General features: G+C 54.7%; 8 protein-coding genes across 8 annotated transcripts; 3 read left to right on the top strand and 5 right to left on the bottom strand.

The window, feature by feature from the left end:
- Nucleotides 1-307: 307 nt before the first annotated feature.
- Nucleotides 308-1,363, bottom strand: CTAM01_00793 (endoplasmic reticulum vesicle protein 25; the record flags this gene model as incomplete). Its single annotated transcript, XM_060516840.1, has 4 exons — nucleotides 308-326; nucleotides 400-703; nucleotides 849-975; nucleotides 1,151-1,363. 4 exons carry the CDS (start codon nucleotides 1,361-1,363, stop codon nucleotides 308-310), a joined length of 663 nt encoding a protein of 220 aa, XP_060388302.1.
- Nucleotides 1,364-1,895: 532 nt separating this feature from the next.
- Nucleotides 1,896-2,856, top strand: CTAM01_00794 (glucose N-acetyltransferase 1; the record flags this gene model as incomplete). The annotated part of the gene is made up of 6 exons (XM_060516841.1): nucleotides 1,896-1,905; nucleotides 1,965-1,970; nucleotides 2,042-2,143; nucleotides 2,239-2,379; nucleotides 2,466-2,531; nucleotides 2,594-2,856. The coding sequence occupies 6 exons, from the start codon at nucleotides 1,896-1,898 to the stop codon at nucleotides 2,854-2,856; spliced, it is 588 nt and encodes a 195-aa protein (XP_060388303.1).
- A 663-nt stretch (nucleotides 2,857-3,519) lies between these two features.
- CTAM01_00795 (uncharacterized protein) lies at nucleotides 3,520-6,618 on the bottom strand (the record flags this gene model as incomplete). Its single annotated transcript, XM_060516842.1, has 1 exon — nucleotides 3,520-6,618. One exon carries the CDS (start codon nucleotides 6,616-6,618, stop codon nucleotides 3,520-3,522), a length of 3,099 nt encoding a protein of 1,032 aa, XP_060388304.1.
- Nucleotides 6,619-10,384: 3,766 nt separating this feature from the next.
- On the bottom strand, nucleotides 10,385-10,843 carry CTAM01_00796 (uncharacterized protein; the record flags this gene model as incomplete). Its single annotated transcript, XM_060516843.1, has 1 exon — nucleotides 10,385-10,843. A coding segment is annotated over one exon (459 nt), but the record flags the coding sequence as incomplete, so codon positions are not given.
- A 410-nt stretch (nucleotides 10,844-11,253) lies between these two features.
- On the top strand, nucleotides 11,254-12,842 carry CTAM01_00797 (agmatinase 1; the record flags this gene model as incomplete). Its single annotated transcript, XM_060516844.1, has 8 exons — nucleotides 11,254-11,394; nucleotides 11,448-11,544; nucleotides 11,596-11,686; nucleotides 11,749-11,832; nucleotides 11,883-12,112; nucleotides 12,164-12,466; nucleotides 12,523-12,638; nucleotides 12,708-12,842. The coding sequence occupies 8 exons, from the start codon at nucleotides 11,254-11,256 to the stop codon at nucleotides 12,840-12,842; spliced, it is 1,197 nt and encodes a 398-aa protein (XP_060388306.1).
- A 2,784-nt stretch (nucleotides 12,843-15,626) lies between these two features.
- Nucleotides 15,627-16,431, top strand: CTAM01_00798 (uncharacterized protein; the record flags this gene model as incomplete). The annotated part of the gene is made up of 2 exons (XM_060516845.1): nucleotides 15,627-15,688; nucleotides 15,747-16,431. The coding sequence occupies 2 exons, from the start codon at nucleotides 15,627-15,629 to the stop codon at nucleotides 16,429-16,431; spliced, it is 747 nt and encodes a 248-aa protein (XP_060388307.1).
- A 930-nt stretch (nucleotides 16,432-17,361) lies between these two features.
- Nucleotides 17,362-18,764, bottom strand: CTAM01_00799 (uncharacterized protein; the record flags this gene model as incomplete). Its single annotated transcript, XM_060516846.1, has 2 exons — nucleotides 17,362-18,125; nucleotides 18,176-18,764. 2 exons carry the CDS (start codon nucleotides 18,762-18,764, stop codon nucleotides 17,362-17,364), a joined length of 1,353 nt encoding a protein of 450 aa, XP_060388308.1.
- A 1,104-nt stretch (nucleotides 18,765-19,868) lies between these two features.
- CTAM01_00800 (SpoU rRNA methylase) lies at nucleotides 19,869-21,722 on the bottom strand (the record flags this gene model as incomplete). The annotated part of the gene is made up of 1 exon (XM_060516847.1): nucleotides 19,869-21,722. The coding sequence occupies one exon, from the start codon at nucleotides 21,720-21,722 to the stop codon at nucleotides 19,869-19,871; it is 1,854 nt and encodes a 617-aa protein (XP_060388309.1).
- Between the last annotated feature and the right edge of the window lie 161 nt (nucleotides 21,723-21,883).

A 21,883-nucleotide genomic window follows, 5' to 3' on the forward strand; every position in this document is an offset into this window, starting at 1 on the left:
TACACCTTAACTCAGGTACACCTTACTTGCCAGCCTCATCCAAGTAATCATGAACATGCCATAAACACAATGCTGTAATGTAATCTGCGTTATATCATTCATGACTTTTATGGTGACCGTCGTATGTATGCATACACTAATACACACTCGAAAACCCCGAGGTGGTTTTTGATGCTTCCGATGGCATCACAGAGACTCTCATCATCACCGCTGTGCGGCGGCGCAGCATCTCTCATCTTCCGTAACTCCTTTACGCTATTGGCAAGCCATTGGCTGACTTCCTTTTCACTTCACCGATATATGGCGTTTAAATCAGGTGCTTGGATCTGTCATAGCATCACACGGTTAGCATGTCCAAAGCTTCTCCGACAGCACAGCAAAAGAGAGCAGACAACAAACCTGAAGTATGCCCGCAGGTACATAATCTGCCAACCCCACAGTCCGACGAGGATGAGCGTCGTGCCGATCCCGAACCACTTGACGCGGGTGTTTGTGCTCTCGTTGGTGTCGCGCAGCTTGTGCTCGCGGGCGCGCAGGTAGTCCATCTCGGTGTTAATCTCGCTGACGAGCTCGTCGATGCGCCTGAGTTCCGCCTCGACGGGCTTGAGCTTCTCCGTCGCCTGGATGGCGTTCCAGTCCTTTGCGTCGGCGCCAATGTCGATGTCGAGCTCAATGTGGCGACTCGTTGCGCCGCTGCGGCCGGCTGTTGGTTTGGGACACTCTCGTCAGTTTTCTTGGTTCTTGTCCCTTTCGTGCAAAGGGTGGTCAAAAGCAACTGGGTAAGTGGAGGGTTCAAGCCATTGACATGGCGATGTGGCTGGTTGTAGGGGTGAGTGGGTGCGACGTACAGCCAGAGAGGATGTTCTCGAAGCAAACATCGAAGGCAGCGTCTGCGTGGGAGGTGAAGACGACACGCTTCTCGCCGCCTGCAATGTCCTTGGGCTTTCCGTAGTCGTTGCCAACAGCATCCTTGATCTAGAGAATCACCCATCGTTAGCCAAACTGTCATTGCGACCAGTTTCCTCTTTCCCCCAATCCTCTCCCTTGTTGCTATCCCGTTTCGACCCCCGGGAACCTTCCATCTCTTCTCAGATCAAGTCCCAATATCGGGGAAGATGGCGTAGGGGGGATAGCAGTTGAGGCCACATACGTGCATATTGACAGTCATGCCGTCACCCTTTGAACCATCCACAATAGCCGTGACGACGACCAAGGTGTCCCTAGCGACGAAATTGCGAATGCATCGCTCCTTCTTGCCCTCGTGGGTGCTCGTAGCATGCAGGTCGAACCTGAGCGCCTGGGCGCAGCAAGCGAGTAGCACAAGACCGCACACGTAGCGCAGCAATGATGTCGTCGGCGCCATAGCTAATTCGCAGATTTCCGTATCAATCGAAGACAAGTTGAGAAAGGGTTCGGTCGATTCGGATGTCGGGACCGTCGTGGTTGAGGAGGAGAAGGGCGGGCGGGGAGAATAGCCGGCGTGGGTTGTTGGGAATTGCGTCGTAAAGGAGCTCCCTGGGCTAACGAGGACACAACTGCGATAGGAGAGCTATGGGCCTCTAGGAACCACCTTTGGGGATTTTTGGAAATCTGTCGCGTTCGAAAAGGCCTGGACCCACATAGAGGACCCCTGTCGGACGGGTAGAGGTCAAGCACTCTGGCCAATTGGGCTCGGTGGGCGGGGCAGCCTTGTGCCTTGGCACTCACGTGAGAGCGACAGCCTCGCAGCTTTTTGGGTGTGGCGTTTGGCGCGTCGGCCGCTCTTCGATATCGCGATGCGACAAAAGCGGCATTACAGCTTCAGGAACACGATTTTTGCCGACTGAACTGCCGTCTGATCGGAACCTCGCCAATCTAATACAGCTTCTTCTCGTCAAAGAGAGACTACCACCAAGATGCCCAAGTGTAAGTCCCGACCCTCCTCCAAGTATCTTTGCAAACACCAAGCTAACATGAGATCACAGTCTTCTGTACGTCTCAATCAAAACCCGATCGACCGCGAAGCCACTCAGCCGAACTGACCTGAACTCCCCGATTCTAGGCGATTACTGCGATGTGTACCTCACGCACGACTCCATGAGCGTGCGCAAGGCGCATAACAGCGGTCGAAACCACCTGCGCAACGTAGTCGACTACTACCAACGTACGGCTCCTCCTCCTCCTCCTCCTCCTCCTCTTCCCATTACTTGCGCGACCACCACGACACATGAAAGCTAACATGCCCCCTTTCTTCTCCAGAAATCGGTCACGAAAAGGCTCAGTCCGTCATCGACTCCATCACCTCCTCCTACGCCGCAGAAGGCCAAGCGCACAACAACCCAATGCTGCCACAAAACCAGCCCGGATCCGCCTTCCCGCCGCCCTTCCCCTTCCCAGGAGGTTCGTATATACCTCTCCACCCCTTCCAGCGCCGCTATAGCCACGGGTCCATTGCACCGAGTACTAACCTGATTCCCTCTCTCCAGGTGTCCCCCCTCCCTTCCCCGGCATGCCCGCCGGCGCACCCCCCTTCCCTCAAGGCATGATTCCACGTAGGTTCCACCATGAAGCTCGTCTTGATAGCTCCCTCACAAACTAACAAAACATCCAATAGCCCCAGGACAAGCAGGCCGCGGAATGCCACCCATGCCCCCCTTCCCCCCGGGCCCCAACGGCTCACCAATGCCCCCAGGTGGCCTACCGTTCCCCCCGCCCGGCGGTCTCCCAGCCGGTCTCCCCTTCCCGCCCCCGGGCGCGCCGGGCGGTCTGCCCCCCAACTTCCAGTTTCCCGGTATGCCGGGCGGCGGCGCGTTCCCACCTGGACCTCCTGGTGCCTTCCCGCCCGGTGGTGGACCTCCAGGTCAGGACAGGCGGTAGAATGCTTTGCGGCTGTCTTCGTCCACGGCAAACTGCATTATCTGGGCGTGTGTCTTCTTGGTACAAGTGGGATTGGTGTTTAGGCGTCATATTCAGGGCAAAAGGGTGTATCCAAAACTTAGGTTTTTCATGACACGGGCATGGTTATATCACATTCAATCAAACACATGGAAGCAAAAGCTCATCCTGCAAAACCGAGAAACGCGGTCAAGCAAGTTTCGTTCCGAAACGCTGAGTTAAATGGTATCTTGACGTACAGTTTTTTTTTTCTATATGATACAATAATAAGACGTCCTTCTTTATCTGTAGCAGGCAGCGCGCGCGTTCAATCGTTCATCAAAACCCCGATTCCCCGTCCCAAAATCATTGTCATCAATATCGTCGTCAAAGTCTCAAATAGTGGGGAAACCTTGTCATCAAACCCTCCGTCATCAGCTCCGAAATCCGCGAAGAAAGCAATTCTTTGTGTCGTTAACAGGCTTCTGTAGTCGTAAAAATGGAGAAAAAAAGCGTTCGTTCGTAGCAGTCGTGATGGGTCCCAATTCATTTCCTCCAGCACCCTCCATTTGTGCTTCATACCCAGATATATTACGCGTTGAAAAAAGTGCTCCAGACAGGATCATCATCTGAAGTACTCGGGAAATTTTGTACGTTGCAGTCGCATCAAAAATGTGCGACCGGTAAGCTGTTTTGTTCGTTTGGGGGGCCACGGTACGAGTTCCGTCGAAGGACGTCACCCATGCCGTCTCTTACTTCGCGCGGCCCGCTGATCTTCTGCCTCAACTCCTGGGTTCTCTTCTCTCGCTTACGCTCATTCAGCTGTCGCGGCAGGTTTTGCAACCCTTCCAAAGTGCCCGAGATCGAAAAACGACGTCTTCGTTTCGGGGGCCCGTCTGCGTCGCGATCGTCGTTCTGCCTCGTGGAAGGTCCCGAGGTAGGTGGGGATTGGTCGCGGAGCGAGTCGAGGCTGCCGCGGCGTCTCATCACCCGCAGATTCCCGCTGTCTGTCCGGCGAATGGTTCGGCGGTCAGGCTCGTTTTGAGATCCAGAGTAGACGTCATCCTCGCCGCGAGCAGGAAGGATTGCAAACGTCTTCTTCACCCGCTCGCTAATACGTCTTCGCGGGCTTGGCCTATTGTCAATGGGAGGGTATCGATAGACTTGGCTAATGGGCTCATCTTCCATCTCCCTCTCCCACACATCGTCATCCTGATCCGAGTACGCAGGGCGCCAGTGCGGATGCAATCGGTCGTCCTCGGGGGGCGGGGCCATGCATTCCGGGCACGAGCATGGCTCTTCAACAGCAGAGTGGTCGTCACCACGAGCCCCAGAGCTTGATCCTCTTCTCGTGAGAGAAAAGGTTCTGGTAAGGAGCCCAGGTCTGCCACTCTTGGGCGGGTACGTCTCCGAGTTGCGTCGTCGGACCAATGCCCTTTTGATAACAGATCTACTCCGCTGAGGTTGCTCCTCTTCCATCGCCTCGAAATAATTGCCCATGTTGCGTTGTCTCTCATGATTGGGGGTTAATCCCGAAGGCGTCGCGGGGATGAACTGAATCGCAGGAGGATTAATCGGAGGGACTGGGGGGGCCGCGCGAGGATTGCGAAGCGGTGAATCTACGTCGTCCATGGAATGCTGAGGTTGCGAGGGTGTGATTGGGCACTCGCCGTCTGGACCTGTGGTGATAATCGTCGGCCCCTGGAGCGTTTGCGGCAACTCTCTTTCGGTCTGCGAATCCTCAGAGTCCTCCGACGGCTTGTTGGAATGGTTGACGACAAGCACAGATGAGTTTTGATGAGGGTACAAGCTCACAGCCTTGGCCTCAGACACTTCGGGCGCAGTACCGCTTGTTTCCACCGAAGCTGCTGAGAAAGGCGTATTTTGCGTGGATAGTCGTTTACCAAAGAAGGGGTCACCGTGACGGTCCACATTGAGTTTATGGTCTCGGTGATGGTGGCCGTTATCAGTCTCAGAGGATGTCGCTCTTTGGAGGGTCAAGGCGGGTATCCTCGTTTCATGTCCAGGCTTTTGATTCAACAAAGCGTTCTGAGATTTCAAGCTTTCCGCGGTGAGCGAGCCAGCGCGGGAAGTATTACGGCTGGTCGGAGCGGATAAAGAAGAAGAACGCTTCGGGATGATGGGCGGATAGTCAATCGTGCGTTGGTCGGATCCATCTGACTCGGACATTGAGCGCAATTTTCGCCCTGGACGTTCGAATACTGGTGTAGGCAAGTCGTGACTTTTCGGACCATTTGTGCGAGTCGCTGAACCGACACTGGTACTTCTTTTGGATCGTCTACTGCTGGTTGATCTGAGAGACGGCTCCCGACTAGATCTAGATGATCGACGATCGGGGACAACAATGACTGGAATGCCACCGCTCTTCCAGACTTCTCTGCGTGCTTTGCTACTTGAAATCGAATTGAAGGTGGTGTTCGAGGCATAGCTGTCATGACGGCTTTCGCTAGGACGAGTGAGCGCTCTAGGTCGCCTCGGGCTTCCCTCCAACTGAATAGCCGAGTTTGTGGCAGAGCTGAGGGGAGACAGATCAGAGCCTGAGTCCCTTAATCCAAATTGCTTCCGGACATGCCTGAGCGTCTGCCTCCTTTGGGGGATTGAGGGAGCTTCGACTAAGATTGCCTCAACAATAGTGGACGCAACCGACTTATTTGATTTTGCAGATTTCGCAGACATTCCCGACAGCCTGCGAGAGTCCGCGTCAGCTGTTTTCCCTGGGGTTGAGGTATTAGGCCAAGCGATTTCGCTAGGTGCATAGAAGGCTGCCCTGTCTCGTTGGGACATAGCGCGCACTGCCTTGGCAGCGTTTGTCGGTGTGACAACGCGGTCTTCGATGATTTCAACCCTCCGTCTTCCAGTCCGCGGCGGGGTTTCGGGCTTAGTACGCCTCTTTCTTACCGTGACATTTCTGCCCAGGTTGTCGTCCCACTCTTGTTCAACTTCGTTGTTCGAGGCCCATTCTCCGTCAAAGGTACCAAAGTCTGCCTTAGCCTTGGGGGTCGGAAGGTCCTCAGTAGGTGACTCCAGCCCCAGGCCTAAAACAACTGGAGGCGACGTCCTCACCTGAGGCTCGGAAACGCGACGAACCGTGTTCTGGGATGTTCGTGCTGAGAGGATATTTGGCCTCACAGTCGATTGCAAGTCCTCTTCAGAGGAAAAAGGCTCTTCTCTGGCAGTTCGGAAAGACTCAGTTCGCGATTCAACGGTAGTAGCTTTCGATACTGTGCGGTCGATAGGTATCGGTCGAACAACCTTGGGGCGAGTAGCAGATTGAGGAGGCGTCACATCTGGCGTTGGTGGACTTTTTTGGTTCGGAGGAGTGGCTGGGGCGCGCGCTGGAGTTGTTGGTGTCTGCGATTCCGGCGCATGAGGTTCGGCGGGCGCTGGGCTTGGATGCTGGATCGAGTGAGTGCTCGATGAGGTTCGCGAGTGGGAAGGCGGTGTCGGAGGCAAATCCGGGCCACTGCCTATCCGCTTAGGTTGGTGTCTCAGCGTCTGGGGGCTTTGCTGTTGCGGTCCTCGCATTTGCGATGCTACGGCATCCACGTCGAGGTCATATTTCCTAGGCGTCGACCGCACTTCATAGGAATGCGCAGAGTCGCTTGCATGTCTCCTAGGGTGTGGCAGTACTTTGTGCTTTTTGAACATTCTTTGCGCCTGCAAGCCGTCTGCAGGCAAGGTCGATACTTGTTTCTTGGATCGAACCGACATGGCGGTGGAGTTGAGGCTCGTAGCAGCAGCCATTTCAGAGGGCGGTTGTTGAAATGCGTTCCAAAGGCATGCGACGCGCTTCCAATGCACACACGATGACCCTTCGCAGGTTAGCGAGGATGGGAGAGGGCCAGAGTTCTTTGCATGCTGAGCAGAGTGAAGTTCATGGGCGTGTTCGTGATTGAGATGAGGCAGCAAGTGGCCGACGGTACGACTTTGTACAATTCGGAGTGCCGAGTGAAGTAAGGTGAAGATGAAAAACCCGGTGGTGGTTGAGACGTCAAGGTCTTAAGGGTAGGCGTGAGACATTGAATCGAAAAGACTTGGTTGGTGAATCGCGTCAGAGTCCAGTGGCGTGCAGTGACCGATGGCAGTCTTGAGAGAGAGACAACAGAAGCGATGAGACGGAGCACAATCCTCAAGTTGGTTCAACCCAGCGATATGAGACGGAATCTCTTTGGTTGAGGTAAAGAGTACGTGGTCGCAGTGGTCACGATGTACGGCCCGTGTTTTGTGCTGTGAAGAGAAACAGAAGGAGGGGGATAAGGCGAGGACGAATACTCGGGCGTGGGATGCGGTCCGATCGGGTGCAAGTCGCACAGACCGACGTAGGGAGAGGAGTAGGGGGCCTAGACTGGGAGAGGACGGGACGATATGTGAGATTGACGCAGCGCTTCAGCCGGGCTTGGTGGAAGCGTGAAAAGGAGGGAAAAGAGGACGATCCAAGGCTTCCTGCAACCTGCGGACGGACGCTGGCGCTATTTTGGTGCAGGACACGGCTTCAGGAGGTTGAGACGACGGAGACAAGTCGACGGTTGTGAAAAAGACAGATGGGAAGGATGATTGGCAGGGCGGGAAAGGGTCTGACGCAAATGAAGAGAATGCGCCCTCTGGCCTCTGGGGTGGGAGAAGAGAGACAAGGGCAGACCAGAGCAGCGCAGAGCAGAGCAGAGATGGAGCGGCAAGTATCCGGATGTGAGAAGATTGGTGGTGGCCGAGGGTTGCAGAGGCGGGCGAGGAGGAAAGCTGGCGATAGGTGCGAGAAAGAATGGCGGGGCGTTGCGCGCCGGTAAATGGGTACATGATACTTACATCATTGAGGTGCTAGGAACCCTACCTAGGTAAGGTACCTTACCTACCTTACCTTAGGCATGTATTTAGGTACCCAAGGTGAGGTAAGGTAAGGAAGAGAGGTCGAGGTGAAGTGAGGTCAATGTACTGTTTCTACTACAACTGCTTGCAAAAGTACATCAGGGCCGCATCTCAGTCCGATGGTACGTGGGTCCAACCTGTTCGTTTCTTGACGGCTGCGCGCGAAAAAAGACTGGGCAGCCCCGTCGCAAACTGTGAGTGTTCCGCGTGGACGGTGGATTCGGGGCCTTTCCAAACCTGCCGAGTCAAGGAGATTCCTAGTAGGTTCCTCCTGTCAGGTAGCAGTCGCGCTCCAAGTCTCAAGTCCAAAAGAAGGCAGAGAAAGTTGGCGAGAGAAAATTCGGGTGGCGGGGAAAGGAACGAACAGCCAGGCAAACTGCCCTATCTCAGCACTTACGTATTCCTAGCTAAACCTAAGAGACCTCAAGTTAAGGTAAGGTAAGTATCCAGTAAATTGCAAACAGCTTCTTGCACAGAGTTGTTTCACTCCCCAGCCATGGTCCAAGATACTTGCACTTGCAGTTCTCTACTGCGTACTCTCTCCTCCGTATGAGCACTATTGATATCGTCGTCCCCCTCCCCCCTTTTGTCGTCCAGTCGCATCGAGTTCGTCTCGTGATGCACAATTCTGCCAGGATACCAAGAGGTAAGACGCGTGTGGCCCAGCAGCAGTAGCTCCGCCAGGGGGGCCGAATGAGGAACTCTTCCACCATCCCAAGTTCCCAGCTGTCGCCGTAGCGCACTACGCGGGCTCAAGTCGGCCGGGAAAAACGGGGCCGGCTCAGTCCGCCCGCCAATAAGTCAACCTGCACCAAGGTCGCAACGGCCGTTCATAGGTTAGAACCTGCTCGATTGGTTGCATCGTGCTGCACGCGTGGTTTCCTTCTTCTGCAAAGCCATGCCAACTTTTCCTCTCTGGCGTAGGTAGCTAAGTGTACTCGCCTGCTTTTCTCCCCTTGCCGACCTGTTTCTGTCTCTGTCTCCCACGGAACCACCCCCCCCCCCCCTCTTCTCTCCTCAGTAGGTACTCAGTTGTATGTGCGGAAGGTATTCTTGTGCGTGTGCGTCTGTCTTCGCCTTGGGTCTTCCCTCTCACCAACTCCAACATGCCCTAAGTAGGTATTCCGACCGATTCGGCCACATGTTCTGCAAGCCACATCGCCCAATAGGGAGTCGCTCGCACTTTCCAGCCCATAGGTATGGATTCTGAGAGCTTGTGCGTGTCAAAACTTTTTGATGAGGCATCCTTCCTGGTTGGCTGAGAGAAGACCGGCGTGGCATCCCACGTATCTCTTAGGCTGCATATCTTGCGGTAAGCTATTTCCGTGCCCGGTTGAACGACGCCATCTGGGCTCCCGTATGAATCAAAAACAACGCAGATGCAGCAACAAAGAAGTCGTAACCACTTTTCCCAGTGCTTGCCCCAGACAAATCAGAACTGTGCAACTTGGCGTCCTTCTCTCAGACCTGCATGACCTCCAACAAACCCCGAGGCGAATCAGCGACCTGCCACGGCTTGCTGCATGAGACAAGGTGCAGATTTGGAAACAGAGCCACTGCAAAGGATGCACAGGGAGCCGGGGACGGCAAATTGACTTGGGAGAAAAAAATACGATAGGCAGCGCTGCCATGATTACAGAGCAGCAGCCATAGTTCAGCTCGCCCCGCTGAGGTGCGAGAAGAAAGAAAGAAAGGAAGGAAGAAAGAGAGAAGAAAATCGCGACCGTGCCGTAGGTACTGCGCAGTCATCATCCTGGCTTCGGCAAATGCTGTTCTGACAAGCTGTCGCGCGGGGTATTTCGTCTTCCGTGGTTGAAGTTTCCAGAGTCCAGCCGATGTTCCGCTGCAACAGTAAAACATATGACCGTACCGCGCATTTTTGTCAGTCGAAGAGGTGCCGGATCCGGGTTGTTTCAGCCGGGGCAAGCTCAACGGGCGCGGGATGGCGCTGGGGCGGAGCACTCCCGGGCTCCGCCGTGAACGCCAGGCCTCGTCAGGCGAGAGTCGGCCCGGTGTGGGTCGATAATCTGACCAAGTTCCATGAGCGGCGATGCCATGACGGAACCGGCACCTCAGCACGTGCTGATGAGCCGGAGCAAGGGACAATCCTCCGTTGACGGTTGAGCAGGTAAGCTGTGCAGCTCACCGCAGCTTGGAGAAGAAACCCTCAGGTTTTAAGTACCTACAGCTGAGATCATGGGCGGTGGTCGATGCCCATGCTTGGAATAACATATCGTCCTTATCGATCTCAAGAAGTCATGACAGGCCGCCGGTGAAGCCGACTTCCGGGCAAGTGTCGTACCTTGCTTATCAGCTCTCCGGACCCGGCCTTGCAACATGTCGCATATCATCGCCGTTGTCGATTTCTCCAGAGGCGAGAGTGTGCATGACGGGTTGCAAGTGCACCGAGGTGGCCGTTACTGCTTGTTTTCCTATTCGGGTAAGCGCCTAGCACAGGTTGCATGTGTTAGCGTGCCGTAGCTTTATCTTATCAGCCCCGCGTGGGAGTTGCTGCTTTGCCCCACGTCATCGACGAGGACTCCCATCTTGAGGAACCTTCTTCACCAATGCATTTCTGAAGAACCAGGACTCTTTTGGAGATCGGAGAAGTCTTCTTCGCTCCCAACGGCTCATGAACTAATGTTGTTCAGGGCCATCCCATTGGCTGAGGTGACTCTGCTCGTTCCAGCTCAACAGGCGCTTCCCCGCGGAACCGGGTTGGTGCTATCGACGCTACAGACTTGTTCTTCAAGACCTGGCCGAAGGCCCTGCAGAAGGTGCATCTGGGGAACCGATTCTGGCTTATCTCGTTCAGAGTTTGCATCATAATACCGACAACACTCCAACTTGACCCCGCCCTGCTCACAGCATCCAGACCGTCCATCCTTGGACCTAGCATCCTAGGAACAGACACTTGGACCGTTCTCCCCACGGCAATGGCTTCGCCGACGGCGTCTTGTTGCCTGGGTAGTAGGCAGAACCCTGTCACTACATGCAGCACCGCTTGATCTGAGGGTTCTTCGTCTGGAGTGCGGTGGCCGGGTACTCCAAAACTCGAAGCCAATCGAAGCTCGAACCAAGCATCTTCGCTGATCTTGCAAGCATCATGGCATTGGAGAAGGACGGAGGGAGCTTTATCTCTTGCCCCGCACTGCCAGCAACGGTCTGCCGCGGCCCCTGGTCTTTACCTAACGCCAACACGTTAATCGTTTTGACCGACACTGCGTCTGATGGCTATCCATTGACCAGTAAGCGTCTCAGGGAGTTCCTGTGGTGTGGCTAATACGTCGACGATAAGCTTGCGAGCCGGTCCTGGGGCCATACCTGATGCCCACCATAAAACCTCATGCGTGGAGAAGAGCTGTCGAACTTTGGCCAATCTGCTTCTGACATGGAACGGGACCTTGCAGCTCGCCGAGATTCATAAAGTCAAGGCCATTCCCCTTCATGACCTCCTAAATCTGTCCCGAGCAATAGCTGCAACTTGAAATCACCATACCGTCAACTGTCAGCACCATGGTCTCTCGAAGCATCCTCGCACTCTGCCTTGTGGCGGCCGTTTATGGTCACGGAGACCACGATGACCACCAAAAGTCCATGTCCGGGCCTCATCAGTCCCTATGGTACAACACGATCCCGGGTGATGGCGGTACTCAGGTATTTAGAAACGCCTTTGACCCGGCCCTCGAGCGTTGTCTTACACATTATAGGCCGACTCTGTATTCTCGGGCATTTCCACGTTTGGTCGCCTGCCGTACCAGCCATGCCTCGGCGCAAAGAACGTCAAGTATGACATTGCATTCATCGGTGAGTGAGGGCGGAGAGCAGTCGACTGTGAATGGCACTTACACCACGCAGGAGCCCCCTTTGACACTGGTACTTCATACCGCCCCGGTGCCCGTTTTGGCCCGTCAGGAATTCGTCAGGGCTCGCGCCGTCTGAACCTCTAGTAAGTCTATGTCTACTCCGGGATGCTGGTTCCGCGCGAGGAAGAATACTTACACCGGACAGCGGAGGTTACAATGTGCCATTGGCCACAAACCCGTTCAGCAGTTGGGCTACTGTCCTGGACTGCGGAGACATTCCTGTCACATCGTGAGAAGCCACCACGTACCTTGCTCATCCGCTTGCTAACTCAAGGCAAGATACGACAATACGTGGGCTCTGCACCAGATCGAAGAGGGGCACTTTGAAATCCTCTCGCGCCAGCCTGCCACAGATGCGGCGAAGAAGGGACCTGCGAAGAACGAGCGCACCCTGCCTCGTGTCATCACCCTGGGTGGTGACCACACCATCACCCTACCCCTGCTGCGCTCTATCAACCGTGCCTACGGTCCCGTGTCTGTCATTCACTTTGATAGTCATCTTGATACCTGTAAGTCAACTGATCCCCGAAGGCGCAAGTAGGGAGACTTACATCTTGCAGGGCGCCCCAAGGTCTTTGGCGGTTCTCCTTCGGAAGTTGCCAGCATCAACCACGGTACCTATTTCTACCATGCCGCTCAGGAAGGTCTGCTGCGCAACGACTCCAACATCCACGCTGGTATCCGCACGACGCTCAGCGGCCCTAGTGACTACGAGAACGATGGATACTGCGGATTCGAGATCGTGGAGGCTCGCGAAATTGACAAGATCGGCACGGATGGCATCATTAAGAAGATTATTGACCGCGTCGGCACAAAGAACCCCGTCTACCTTTCTCTGGATATCGACACTCTTGACCCTGCCTGTAAGTGATCAAATGTGTGAAACGTTCAAAGAATATTAGCTAACCGTGGCGCGTAGTCGCTCCCGCTACCGGCACCCCTGAGACGGGTGGCTGGTCCACTCGCGAGCTTCGCACCATCCTTCGTGGATTGGAGGACCTCAACCTGATTGCTGCTGATATCGTGGAGGTTGCTGTAAGTTTCCTTCGTGAATGCTATTGCTACTGGGGACAATGTAACAGAAGACTAATTCATGGGCAATAGCCTGCTTACGATACGAACGCCGAGCATACCACCATGGCCGCCGCTGATGCGCTCTACGAGATCATGAGTATCATGGTCAAGCGCGGCCCCCTCAGCGCCATGGTTAACCAGACCGAGGTCTACGAGGAGTTTTGAGGGAGAAGCATTGCAGCATGATGACGAGGAAGAAAATAGACAGCTCTCTCCCAAAGGAAAGGCGGGGATTGAGAAACAATCATGGTGGGATGTGGTTCTCTGGAAGGTACAGGCGTCGTCGGAGGTTGGAGTTATGACTGCAAAAGTTGGTGGATGTTGCGGTTCATAGGTGTGCGTTGGATGTAGTCAATGAATGAATGATTTCTCAACCTGAAGAGTATCTGAACCCATCTGCATGGCTCCAGACCATCCTAATAGACAGCCAAGTCCACATCGAAGGTATAGATAGTAAATTGCAGCAATACGTGCTCAAGAAAGAGTCACGAGCATCCAAGTGAACTTGGCCTACCTAACTCTCGACGGCAGAAACGGCACATGCTTTCATCGATTGACACAGCTTTGCCGCATCAGCTGATGAAACCCAATATTTCCACGGTCCTTACTTTACCCCTCGCCTCGATAGCAAGCCCACAGCTGGAATTTCAGGCCACCGCGTTCCGAACGCGACGCGTCGTGCTGCTGTACTGGAATGTTCACAGTCTGCCTTATCCAGAGCTTCCGCACAAGTTTACTGCGTCAAGACTTGGGAGAAGAAGCACAGACCCGCACCTTTCGGGAGCAGCGGGGCGGCCTCCATAATGGCGACAGGGACTTTAAGTGTTTCTATTTTCGTCGTAGGGCTAACCTGGGCTGTGCGGATAGTGCGTAGGGCGGCACGCGCGAGCTGCTAGCGATGAAGATGGCCGGGGGCGCATTCCAGTGGGCTGGTACGCCAACTGCTGCTAGACTGCGTTGCTTCGCGGATACTTTGAAGGTTGCGCAACCAATAATTCCATAGGTAACGGATGCCTTTCCTAATGGGCACTTTGTTAGTCAGGTTTCCCGTTCTTGCGAAACGAGTTTAGAAAGAATCGGTGACGAGGTTTTGTCATGGACGAGCGCTGGCTATTCTCGATATTCAGGGCGCGTATAAGCCATCTCGCCCGTCAGCTCTTCCGGATACGGCCGCTACGGAGTCGGATTTCGTTGAGCTGAAGCCACGAGGCGGTGTTCTCTTCTTCTTTTTTTCTTGCTGGATTGGTTGGGCCTTGGTTGGATTGTCGTACGAAGAAGCTCTCAGCTTTACCGAATCAGGTTGCTCAGATGGTTTAGATCGGAAATGGATTTCGGCGCACTGAGCGAGTGTAGCACGAAGCAAACTATGGCTGGGCAAGCGGCCGTTCGTCCGCAAAAGGTTCAAACTGAATGACGGGTGAGAATCGCTCATGCACACAATCTCCTGTCCCCCCTTTTTCTTTTTCTTTTTCTTTCTTGGCCTTTCCGCGCGATCAGAGTACGAAGAAGAGCTGGCGGCGATAATGGCGTGGGCTTGACGGTTGCACGTGTATGTCTTTCGATCCACCAACACCCCCCTTCGCAACCGTTCTCGGGTGTTGGAATGTGCGCGAGCGGCACCCCCTCCCTCCCCGGCCACTTTCAGGTTTGCATTCGTGTCAGTTGTCTCAGTCTTCGTTGAAGAAGTGGTCATACTTTGGAAGAATCTCGTGTCAAGCTTGCACCTCTGCACGCGATTGCCGGTGGCTTGATATGAGCTGTGTCCATATGGTCAACTTCGCGAGAAGAAAATACGGTAATTGTTTGACGTTCGAATTTCACCTTGAGGCAGAACCAAATCCCAGGGCTTGTTGATCTAAATTCTGTTAAATTTGTATCATATCGAAGATATGAAGTATGGTGAGCAAGATGCAGATCGTAGGTTCATCCCATGAAGGAATATGCTGCAGGGAGGGGTTGGAAGCTTCGCTCGTGATGTCAGTGATGCAACTCTGCTCTATCGAAAATGCCTCTGCTTCCTTCTACAAGCAACACGCGGCCGATAGTAGGGACTCCAGGGAGCTGGCACGAGGGGGTTAGTTCCCTTTGACCTGCCATCCCATGCCTATCCCATTCCTCTCCATTTGCTCCCTCTCTGCATGCTGCAAGAAACTTACTCACCCCGGTCGTTCCGGGATTCTGGTTGCAGAGGTAGACGCAGTATCGCGGGAACCCGCCCAGACTGCGAGGGCAGATTCAGATTCGGATTCAGAGGCAACCAAGTCTCATTGCCTTTTGGAGACGAACTAGAAAGAACTTAACCTTCCAAGAAAAGACGCCGACGGCAACCCGATTCGCCAATCGGCAGACCCGCCAGAAACGCACCACCAACGCGCCGCTACCAGTCAGTCAGTCAGTCAGCCAGCCAGCCCCCAGCTCAGCTTCGCCATCACACACACACACACACACACACACACACACACCTCAGTTGACGTTTGTCTCAGCGCCGCCGCCGGCTTTTCTCTCGTCTTCGCTTTTCTCTTTCGAACCCAGCGGATCCGCCGCCGTCGTTTTCTACAATGGAGAGATAGCTTGACGTTACTTGGCTTTTCGCATGCGCCAACTTTTTAGGCTCCGGAAGCCGATCCCAGCCATCTTGACTCTCTTCCTTTTCCGTGCCTGAAGATGGCTTCTCGCATATGTTTCCCCCCCTTCACTTAGTGGCGTTGCTTCCACGTAGCCCATCTATATATGGATCGCGGATAATTCCACCTCTCATCCCTTCCGTTTCTCTCATTATCAGCATCTCATATCTCACACACCTCAGCATAAAGAAATCACATCCCCTCGTTTTGTGTGAGCTTCAAACCTGCACGTACACAAAGGCTTCGTCTATCCTCCGTCGCCTCCACCCTTCACACCTCGGCCATCTTCACGTCTATGATAAGATTCAGCTAGAAGCGCATCAACATGAAGACATCAGCTACCCTCGTCCTCGCCGCTTCGGCGCTGGCCTCAGCCCAAGTCACATAGTAAGCCAAACCCCCTCCCTCTCCCTTGCCCTCCCTCTCACTAACACCACCGCCACAGCAATGCAACAACAGGCCAATACATCTGCTCCCGCCCGAACTCCGCCTTCTGCGCGGGCGACTCCTTCGGCACAGACATCATCATCCGCTGCGACGCAAACGGCCGCGGCCAACCGGGCCGCTGCACGAACAACCTCGCCGGCCAGTTTCCCTTGGGTGTCAACCCTTCCCTGTGCTGGATGTCCCAGCCCTACTCGGGCGACGCCGCTTGCGAGAAGAACTGCGTTGTCTACGCCTCCCCCAGCCCCTTTCAGCTCCCGCCCAGCGTCTGCACCCCATACGCCTCCGGCACGGGGACCGGAACGGGATATGTCCCGAGACCTACGTACCCAATCGGTCCGCCGCCTCGGTCGTCTGGTAACGGTACGATGACGAGTACTGCTGGCCCGTCTAGACCTACTGGGACCGGAGGCGGCGGCGGTACTGGCGGTGGACCTGCTCCTTCTGGCAACGGTACCGCTCCGACGAGCCGCGGTGGTGGTGGTGGCGGCGGCGGCAACGGTGGTGGCGGTAGCTCCGGTCGTCCTACTACCGCCACGTCCGGCAGCAGCCCGTCAGGCACGCGGACCCCGATCCCGCCATCGGGTACAATCACCAACCCGACCTCCGTTCCCACCGCCGCGGCAGTCCATAACTCTGTCGGCTCTCTCGTCGTTGCAGGCATCGTCGCTGCCTACTTCATCTAGACAATGTTTTGGTTTTTGCCCCTTGCTCGACGCGGTCTACCTACACCACCCTCCTCTCCAGGCGAGAGGTACCGAAGGTGTCTAACAACACGATCATTCCTTGGCAAATTCATTCATACCCCCACACATCACTAGGCCCGCGAAAGAAGAATAGGCCCGAGTCTCTGCATCATACATTTCACTTTAATACCAAGTCGGTCACCAATCGCATCATCATGGGCGGGGAACAGTCTCTATAGAGCCTCGTCTTGGGGCGGAACACACTTTTACACGGCGCAAAGGAGTTTTAGTTTGAGTCCTCCGTCACTCTTGTGAGTACCGCATGGGGACATCATTTGGATTTGGTTTTTTCCCCCGGATTTTTCTGAGAAGAAAAGCGAGTAACATACAGTAGCTAGTCTGGAGGCCCTGGAGGTACAGATAGATCCAATCATTGACATCCCAATTTCATATATTCTCTCGTCACTCACTGCATGTCCTTGTCTCGGACGGCAGGGAAGCTCCTTTTTTTTCCCTTTTCAACCAAGGTTCCCTGTCATCTATATCTTTCATCTTGAACCTTGGGAGTAATGTTTAGCGGAAGTAGCTGATTAGCAACATAACTCGTTGATTCGTGCAATATGGAGATCACACGCCAAGGTCAAGATTGTGTTGCTAATTCAAGAGTCTGTTGAACAAGTTACAACGGGATCACGTTCTTCACTATGTGCTCTCCTGAGTGTGTGTGCCGGAATATGTTCCCTAGGCTCAAACCTCGAGGAATCCTCTCGTATTCATTGTGACCAATGCCATTAAACGTCCCTCGTATACGTTCCCCTAGGCCTCTTGTTCTCATTTCCTCGCTTCTCCCGAATTTCAAATGGAATCCATATTCAGTGCCTCTGAAAATTCCAGTCTATAAACGCCGCCCAATGCAATGATGCTGTGGAATCAAAATAACGCAACCATAAGAGAGATGGCCATGGCAGCCAATGACACCCCAGCTCTTGCAACCCCCGAGTTGGGAAAATGCTTCTGGATCTCGCCAGTGCGTGTCGGCGAGATACTCGAGCAGCTCGCGGTGCCACACTCATACCCGCTCGGGCAGCAGCCAGGAACAGGACCGCCCTCGGAGCCGCATAAGAACCAGCCGCTCGCGCAGGTCTCCGTCGCCTGGGGCTCCGGCACTTCGGTGAGGGGAACGACGACGGTGACGCCGTTGCTAATAATGGTAGTCGATTCTGTTGGCGGACACGAAGTAGTGGCACAGTCGCGGCCAGTCTGGCAACAGCCTCCACCGGCGCGAGCGAGACAGGCGTAGAATCCAGTCGGGCAGTACGCGGATGTGACTGGCGGCTCGTCCGAGTCGGTGGATGTTGGTCGGAAAGGAGGCACTGCGGTACCTGTTGTCGTCGTCGTAAGCTCTGGAGCCGTGGTTGGGGACTCCTCAGCGGTTGTGCTCGTCGTGGTTCTTCTCGTGGTCGCTCCACCAACTGTCACAATCACTGTCACATGCACTGTCGTGGTTCTCCCGTCAACGAGTGTCGTTGTCGAGATGGACGTCGTGGTGATCGTTTGGACGACTGTCGTGCCTGCTCCTCCACCACCACCCCCGCCACCGGTACTGCCGCCGCCGCCTCCTCCTCCACCTCCGCCAGTGCCTGTGGCCGTCTGAGTTGGTGAAGCACTCGTCGCCGGGGGAGGACTTGGTACGCCTTGGTCTTGTCAGCTTATACCAAGCGTAAAAGTGTGGGTGAGTACTTACAGCCAACGCCTTGACAGACATATCCCGGGATGCAACATCCACCACTCAGCTCCGCATCACAGCTCGTGGTACCGCTGGGACATGCCGCAACGGCTCCACTGCAAGCAGCGCCCTTGGGGCAACAGGCGACGTTCCCAACGTGCTCATCGACTACCTTGACACACACTTCGTTGCTCAGGCAGCACTTGTTCGCCGCCCCGATGTAATCGCAGCTGTTCATAGTTGTCGGGCAAGACTGCCTCTTCTCGAGAATGTGAAGCGCCTCAATGGCGCGCCTGAGGCTCTCCCAGCCCGTGCTAGTAACGCTGTCATGATGTTCCGCAAAAGGTGGTCGGTATGAAAACGAGGAGTTGGACAGAAAGTTGTCGTCGGCCATGCGAGCGGCGAGTAGCTCTTCACGGGGCGAGAGCGGAGTTGTGTTTATTGTCCCAAAGACGTCGTTCTCGGTGAAGGCGAGGTCATTGGGCAGGAGCTTCTCCCCAGCGTTCGGTGACATTTTGCGGATGACCGCAGGGTGCTCTGCGTTGATGCATGCTGCAGTGAGCAGCAAGAGCGAGGAAGGGAGACCCAGAAGTGAATTAGAACGCATTGTGCCGAGTTCGAGGCAATAGCTTTGGTATCGATCGCAATGCGTTCTGCAGCTGACGATGATGGTGTTGAGGTTGGGTTAAAGTCGTCGACCGGGACCCAGGCTCTGTGTGTAAGTGGCGCTGGGTCGCGCCTGTCAGTTTAAAGTAGTTCACTGACGCCGACGATCTTTTGACAACGACGATCACAGATTTGCTGTGGAATGTCAATTTGCACAGGTTCGCTCGGATTGATGTGGAAGATTGAAAAGGGTAAAGAGGGAAAATAAGAAGAGGTCTGGTCGGGCATTTAGTGAGGCGTGGATGGCGCCGCGGAAATCGGTGGCTGGGCAAAGATGCACAATTCACCTTGGGCTGGCAGTCAGTCTCACGCTCCACGGCGGGAGTCCAGATCCCAGCTGCAAGACGATGGAGCTTGCTCGGGCTTCGACACAGGCTGCGACACCTCACCGCCCTCGTATCTGACCGCTGTCAACTTTTTGTCTGTGGCCCGCAGCAAGTACACGTCAAACTCGAGATCTGATCACCCTAGCAAAGATTTTTTTTTTCTCTTTTAGTATTGTTTTCCCCTTTCTTTGCTGTCTTGTTATCGGTTTGTTTAGCAGTGCTTATTTTCTCGGTCTCCAACGGCTGCGGGCTAGCTTTAGCTCTGTGTACGTACCTTACCTGAGCTAGGGATTCTTGAGGAGGCTGGGCCTAGCTGACAGATGCCAAAAAGACGTCATTCAAGGCCGTTTTACCGACAAGCTTTGGTGGCAGGGGCGGAAGAGACACGGACCTGGACGTTGTCAGGGGTTTGGCTGCTAAGGTTTGCAGGGGTCCGCGGGACGGGAAGTTTGGGGCCACCAGGACACCCCAATACCTGGAGGTGCTTGCGATCGTGAAGACAGCACGACATAAGGTATGCAAGCTCGCATCGAGGTCTCTTTCTACTCTCTATCTTCGCAATGAATGTCTATTATACAGAGAAGAGAAGGCTTGGATTTGGTTCACCGAAATCGCCTTACCATGTCTTGTTAGGTATTCTAAATGTACTTTAACAGATATTTGTACAATATGTTACATGATCGTGTATGGTGTTACATCTTCCCACAAGAGAGACCACGCTAAAACATGCTTTCGCCTGCATCTGCCTTGTGAGATTCTTTCTGCAGCCTCTCTGTGAGACTGCTAGGCTCTGCAGTGCCTCTCAGGAATGAGTTGCAGAGCAAGGCCGTGGCTACGCTGACGTTCAAGCTGTCCACCGAGCTTGACATCGCCACTCGCGGGATCGTAATCTCGTGGGTGGCTTTCTTCCTGATATCGTACGGGAGGCCTGTGCCTTCGTTGCCAAGAACGAGAATGGATGGCTGCGTTAGAAGAGGCTTCTTCTCCTCAATGCTTTCCGGTGTCCACTGGCGGTTGTCTCTACGCAACCCAGCTGTCGGTGCGACTGCGGCATACGAGATCCATCCTGCGGCTGCGCTCGCGTGAAGAAAAGCTCCCGGATCCTCCACGGAGAACAACTGCATCTCCTCAGAAGCACCTGCCGAAGCCTTCAGTACAGTAGACGTGATCGACGATGATGTTCTCTTCGTAATGGCAACCGCGGAAACGCCGAGGAACCGGGCTGTCCGGAGAATGGCACCGAGGTTGCCGGGGTCCAGAATCTCGGTCAGAAGGAGCACAAGCGGCCGAGCCGTACCGGGCCTGGAAGGAATGAAACCCTCGGTTCCGTTGATCGCGACGTCTTCCTTAGACTGCCGTCCTACGAAGACGGGGTAGCCTTGGGGCTCGCTATGTTCTGCGCCCAGACCTGTGATCGGCAACTGAGGCAGTGGTGATGTCTCCATCACGATGCCGTTGTGTGGTCGACCCTTGCTCATTTTATCGAGCAGTTGTTGGTCATTCTCGTAAAGCTTGGTGATCTTGACCTTCTTCTTTTCCGCCATGGACAAGATCCATCTATCGTCCATGCTTTCCTTCTTGTTGCTCCCTTGGTAAAGGTAGAGATGATAGAGCTTGCGTTGCGAATTCTTCAGTGCTGCCTTGACGACCGAGCGACCGAAGAGGAACTGCGATGCAGCTGTTGTGTACTGAACCAAGCCACGGAATTCTGACGGTTCAGAAGATGCTTCATGGTCCGGCTGTCTTGATCCAAACCGTCGAGGAGGGGCGGCCTCGAGTTCTCTGCGGGCACCCTCCCGCATGGAGTCCATACGCTCTCGCGCAAAACCTGGTCTCGCTCCTGATTGATGGTCACGGCGGCCCGGACGGCGGTCTGAAAACTTTTCATGCTGGCGATCGGGGCGGCGATCCTGGAAACGTTCGCGTTGACGATCTGGACGGCGATCCTGGTATTGGTCGCGCTCGCGGCCGTCTTGACGATCCTGTCGACCAACTTGAAACCAGTCGTTTCCACTATCACGCTGTGTAGTTGGCTTCGAGGACTCCTCCTCTTTTGCGCCATTCCTCTCCAGCAGCTTGCCGACCTTGTCCTTCAACTCACCACGGTTGAGTTGGTAGACCAAGCTCTTCTTGCCGAAGGAGAACTCGGGGTTGTTGAATCGCTTGCTTCGGGATTTCCTTCCTCCTTCTTCTTCCTGCTCTTTTATCCTCTCTTGCATCTTCTGGAAGGCCTTCTTGGGCTTGAAATGGCGCTGTTCGCGGTCTCGCGGGCCATCGCGACGGCTACCAATGGCGCTGGAGAATCGTTCGCTGAAAGCATCGGGCTTGGATTTGGCAGCATCTCTTGATCTGCTGCGGCCTTTAGATTCTGTCAATCGCGGCCTGGATGCAGGCCTGGAGTTGCGGTCGGTGCGATCGTTGCGTGGTTTGTCGGAACGCCAAATGCCACGATGTATCGCAGAGAGCGATCCATTGCGCGCTTGGCCGTAGAGAAATGGGTTACCGGAGAGTTGCACGGCTCTTTGGGTTGCTTCAAATGGGCGTGAAGCGCTCCATCTTGTAAGGAGACTCATTGCATTGTGTACAAGGGATGGGCCCGGATGATGATGATGATGATGTCGATGTTGTTGCTATTTAGCTGCACCTTGTCAAGCAATGTGCGGGTGGATTTGCGCTTCACTGAGACTCGACTCGAGGAACTTTTTTCTGCCATTCCAGAGCTGTCCAGGGTCCG

This window comes from Colletotrichum tamarilloi, assembly GCF_030869305.1.
Source record: "Colletotrichum tamarilloi strain Tom-12 chromosome Unknown Scaffold_2.1, whole genome shotgun sequence".
NCBI classification, from domain to species: domain Eukaryota; kingdom Fungi; phylum Ascomycota; class Sordariomycetes; order Glomerellales; family Glomerellaceae; genus Colletotrichum; species Colletotrichum tamarilloi.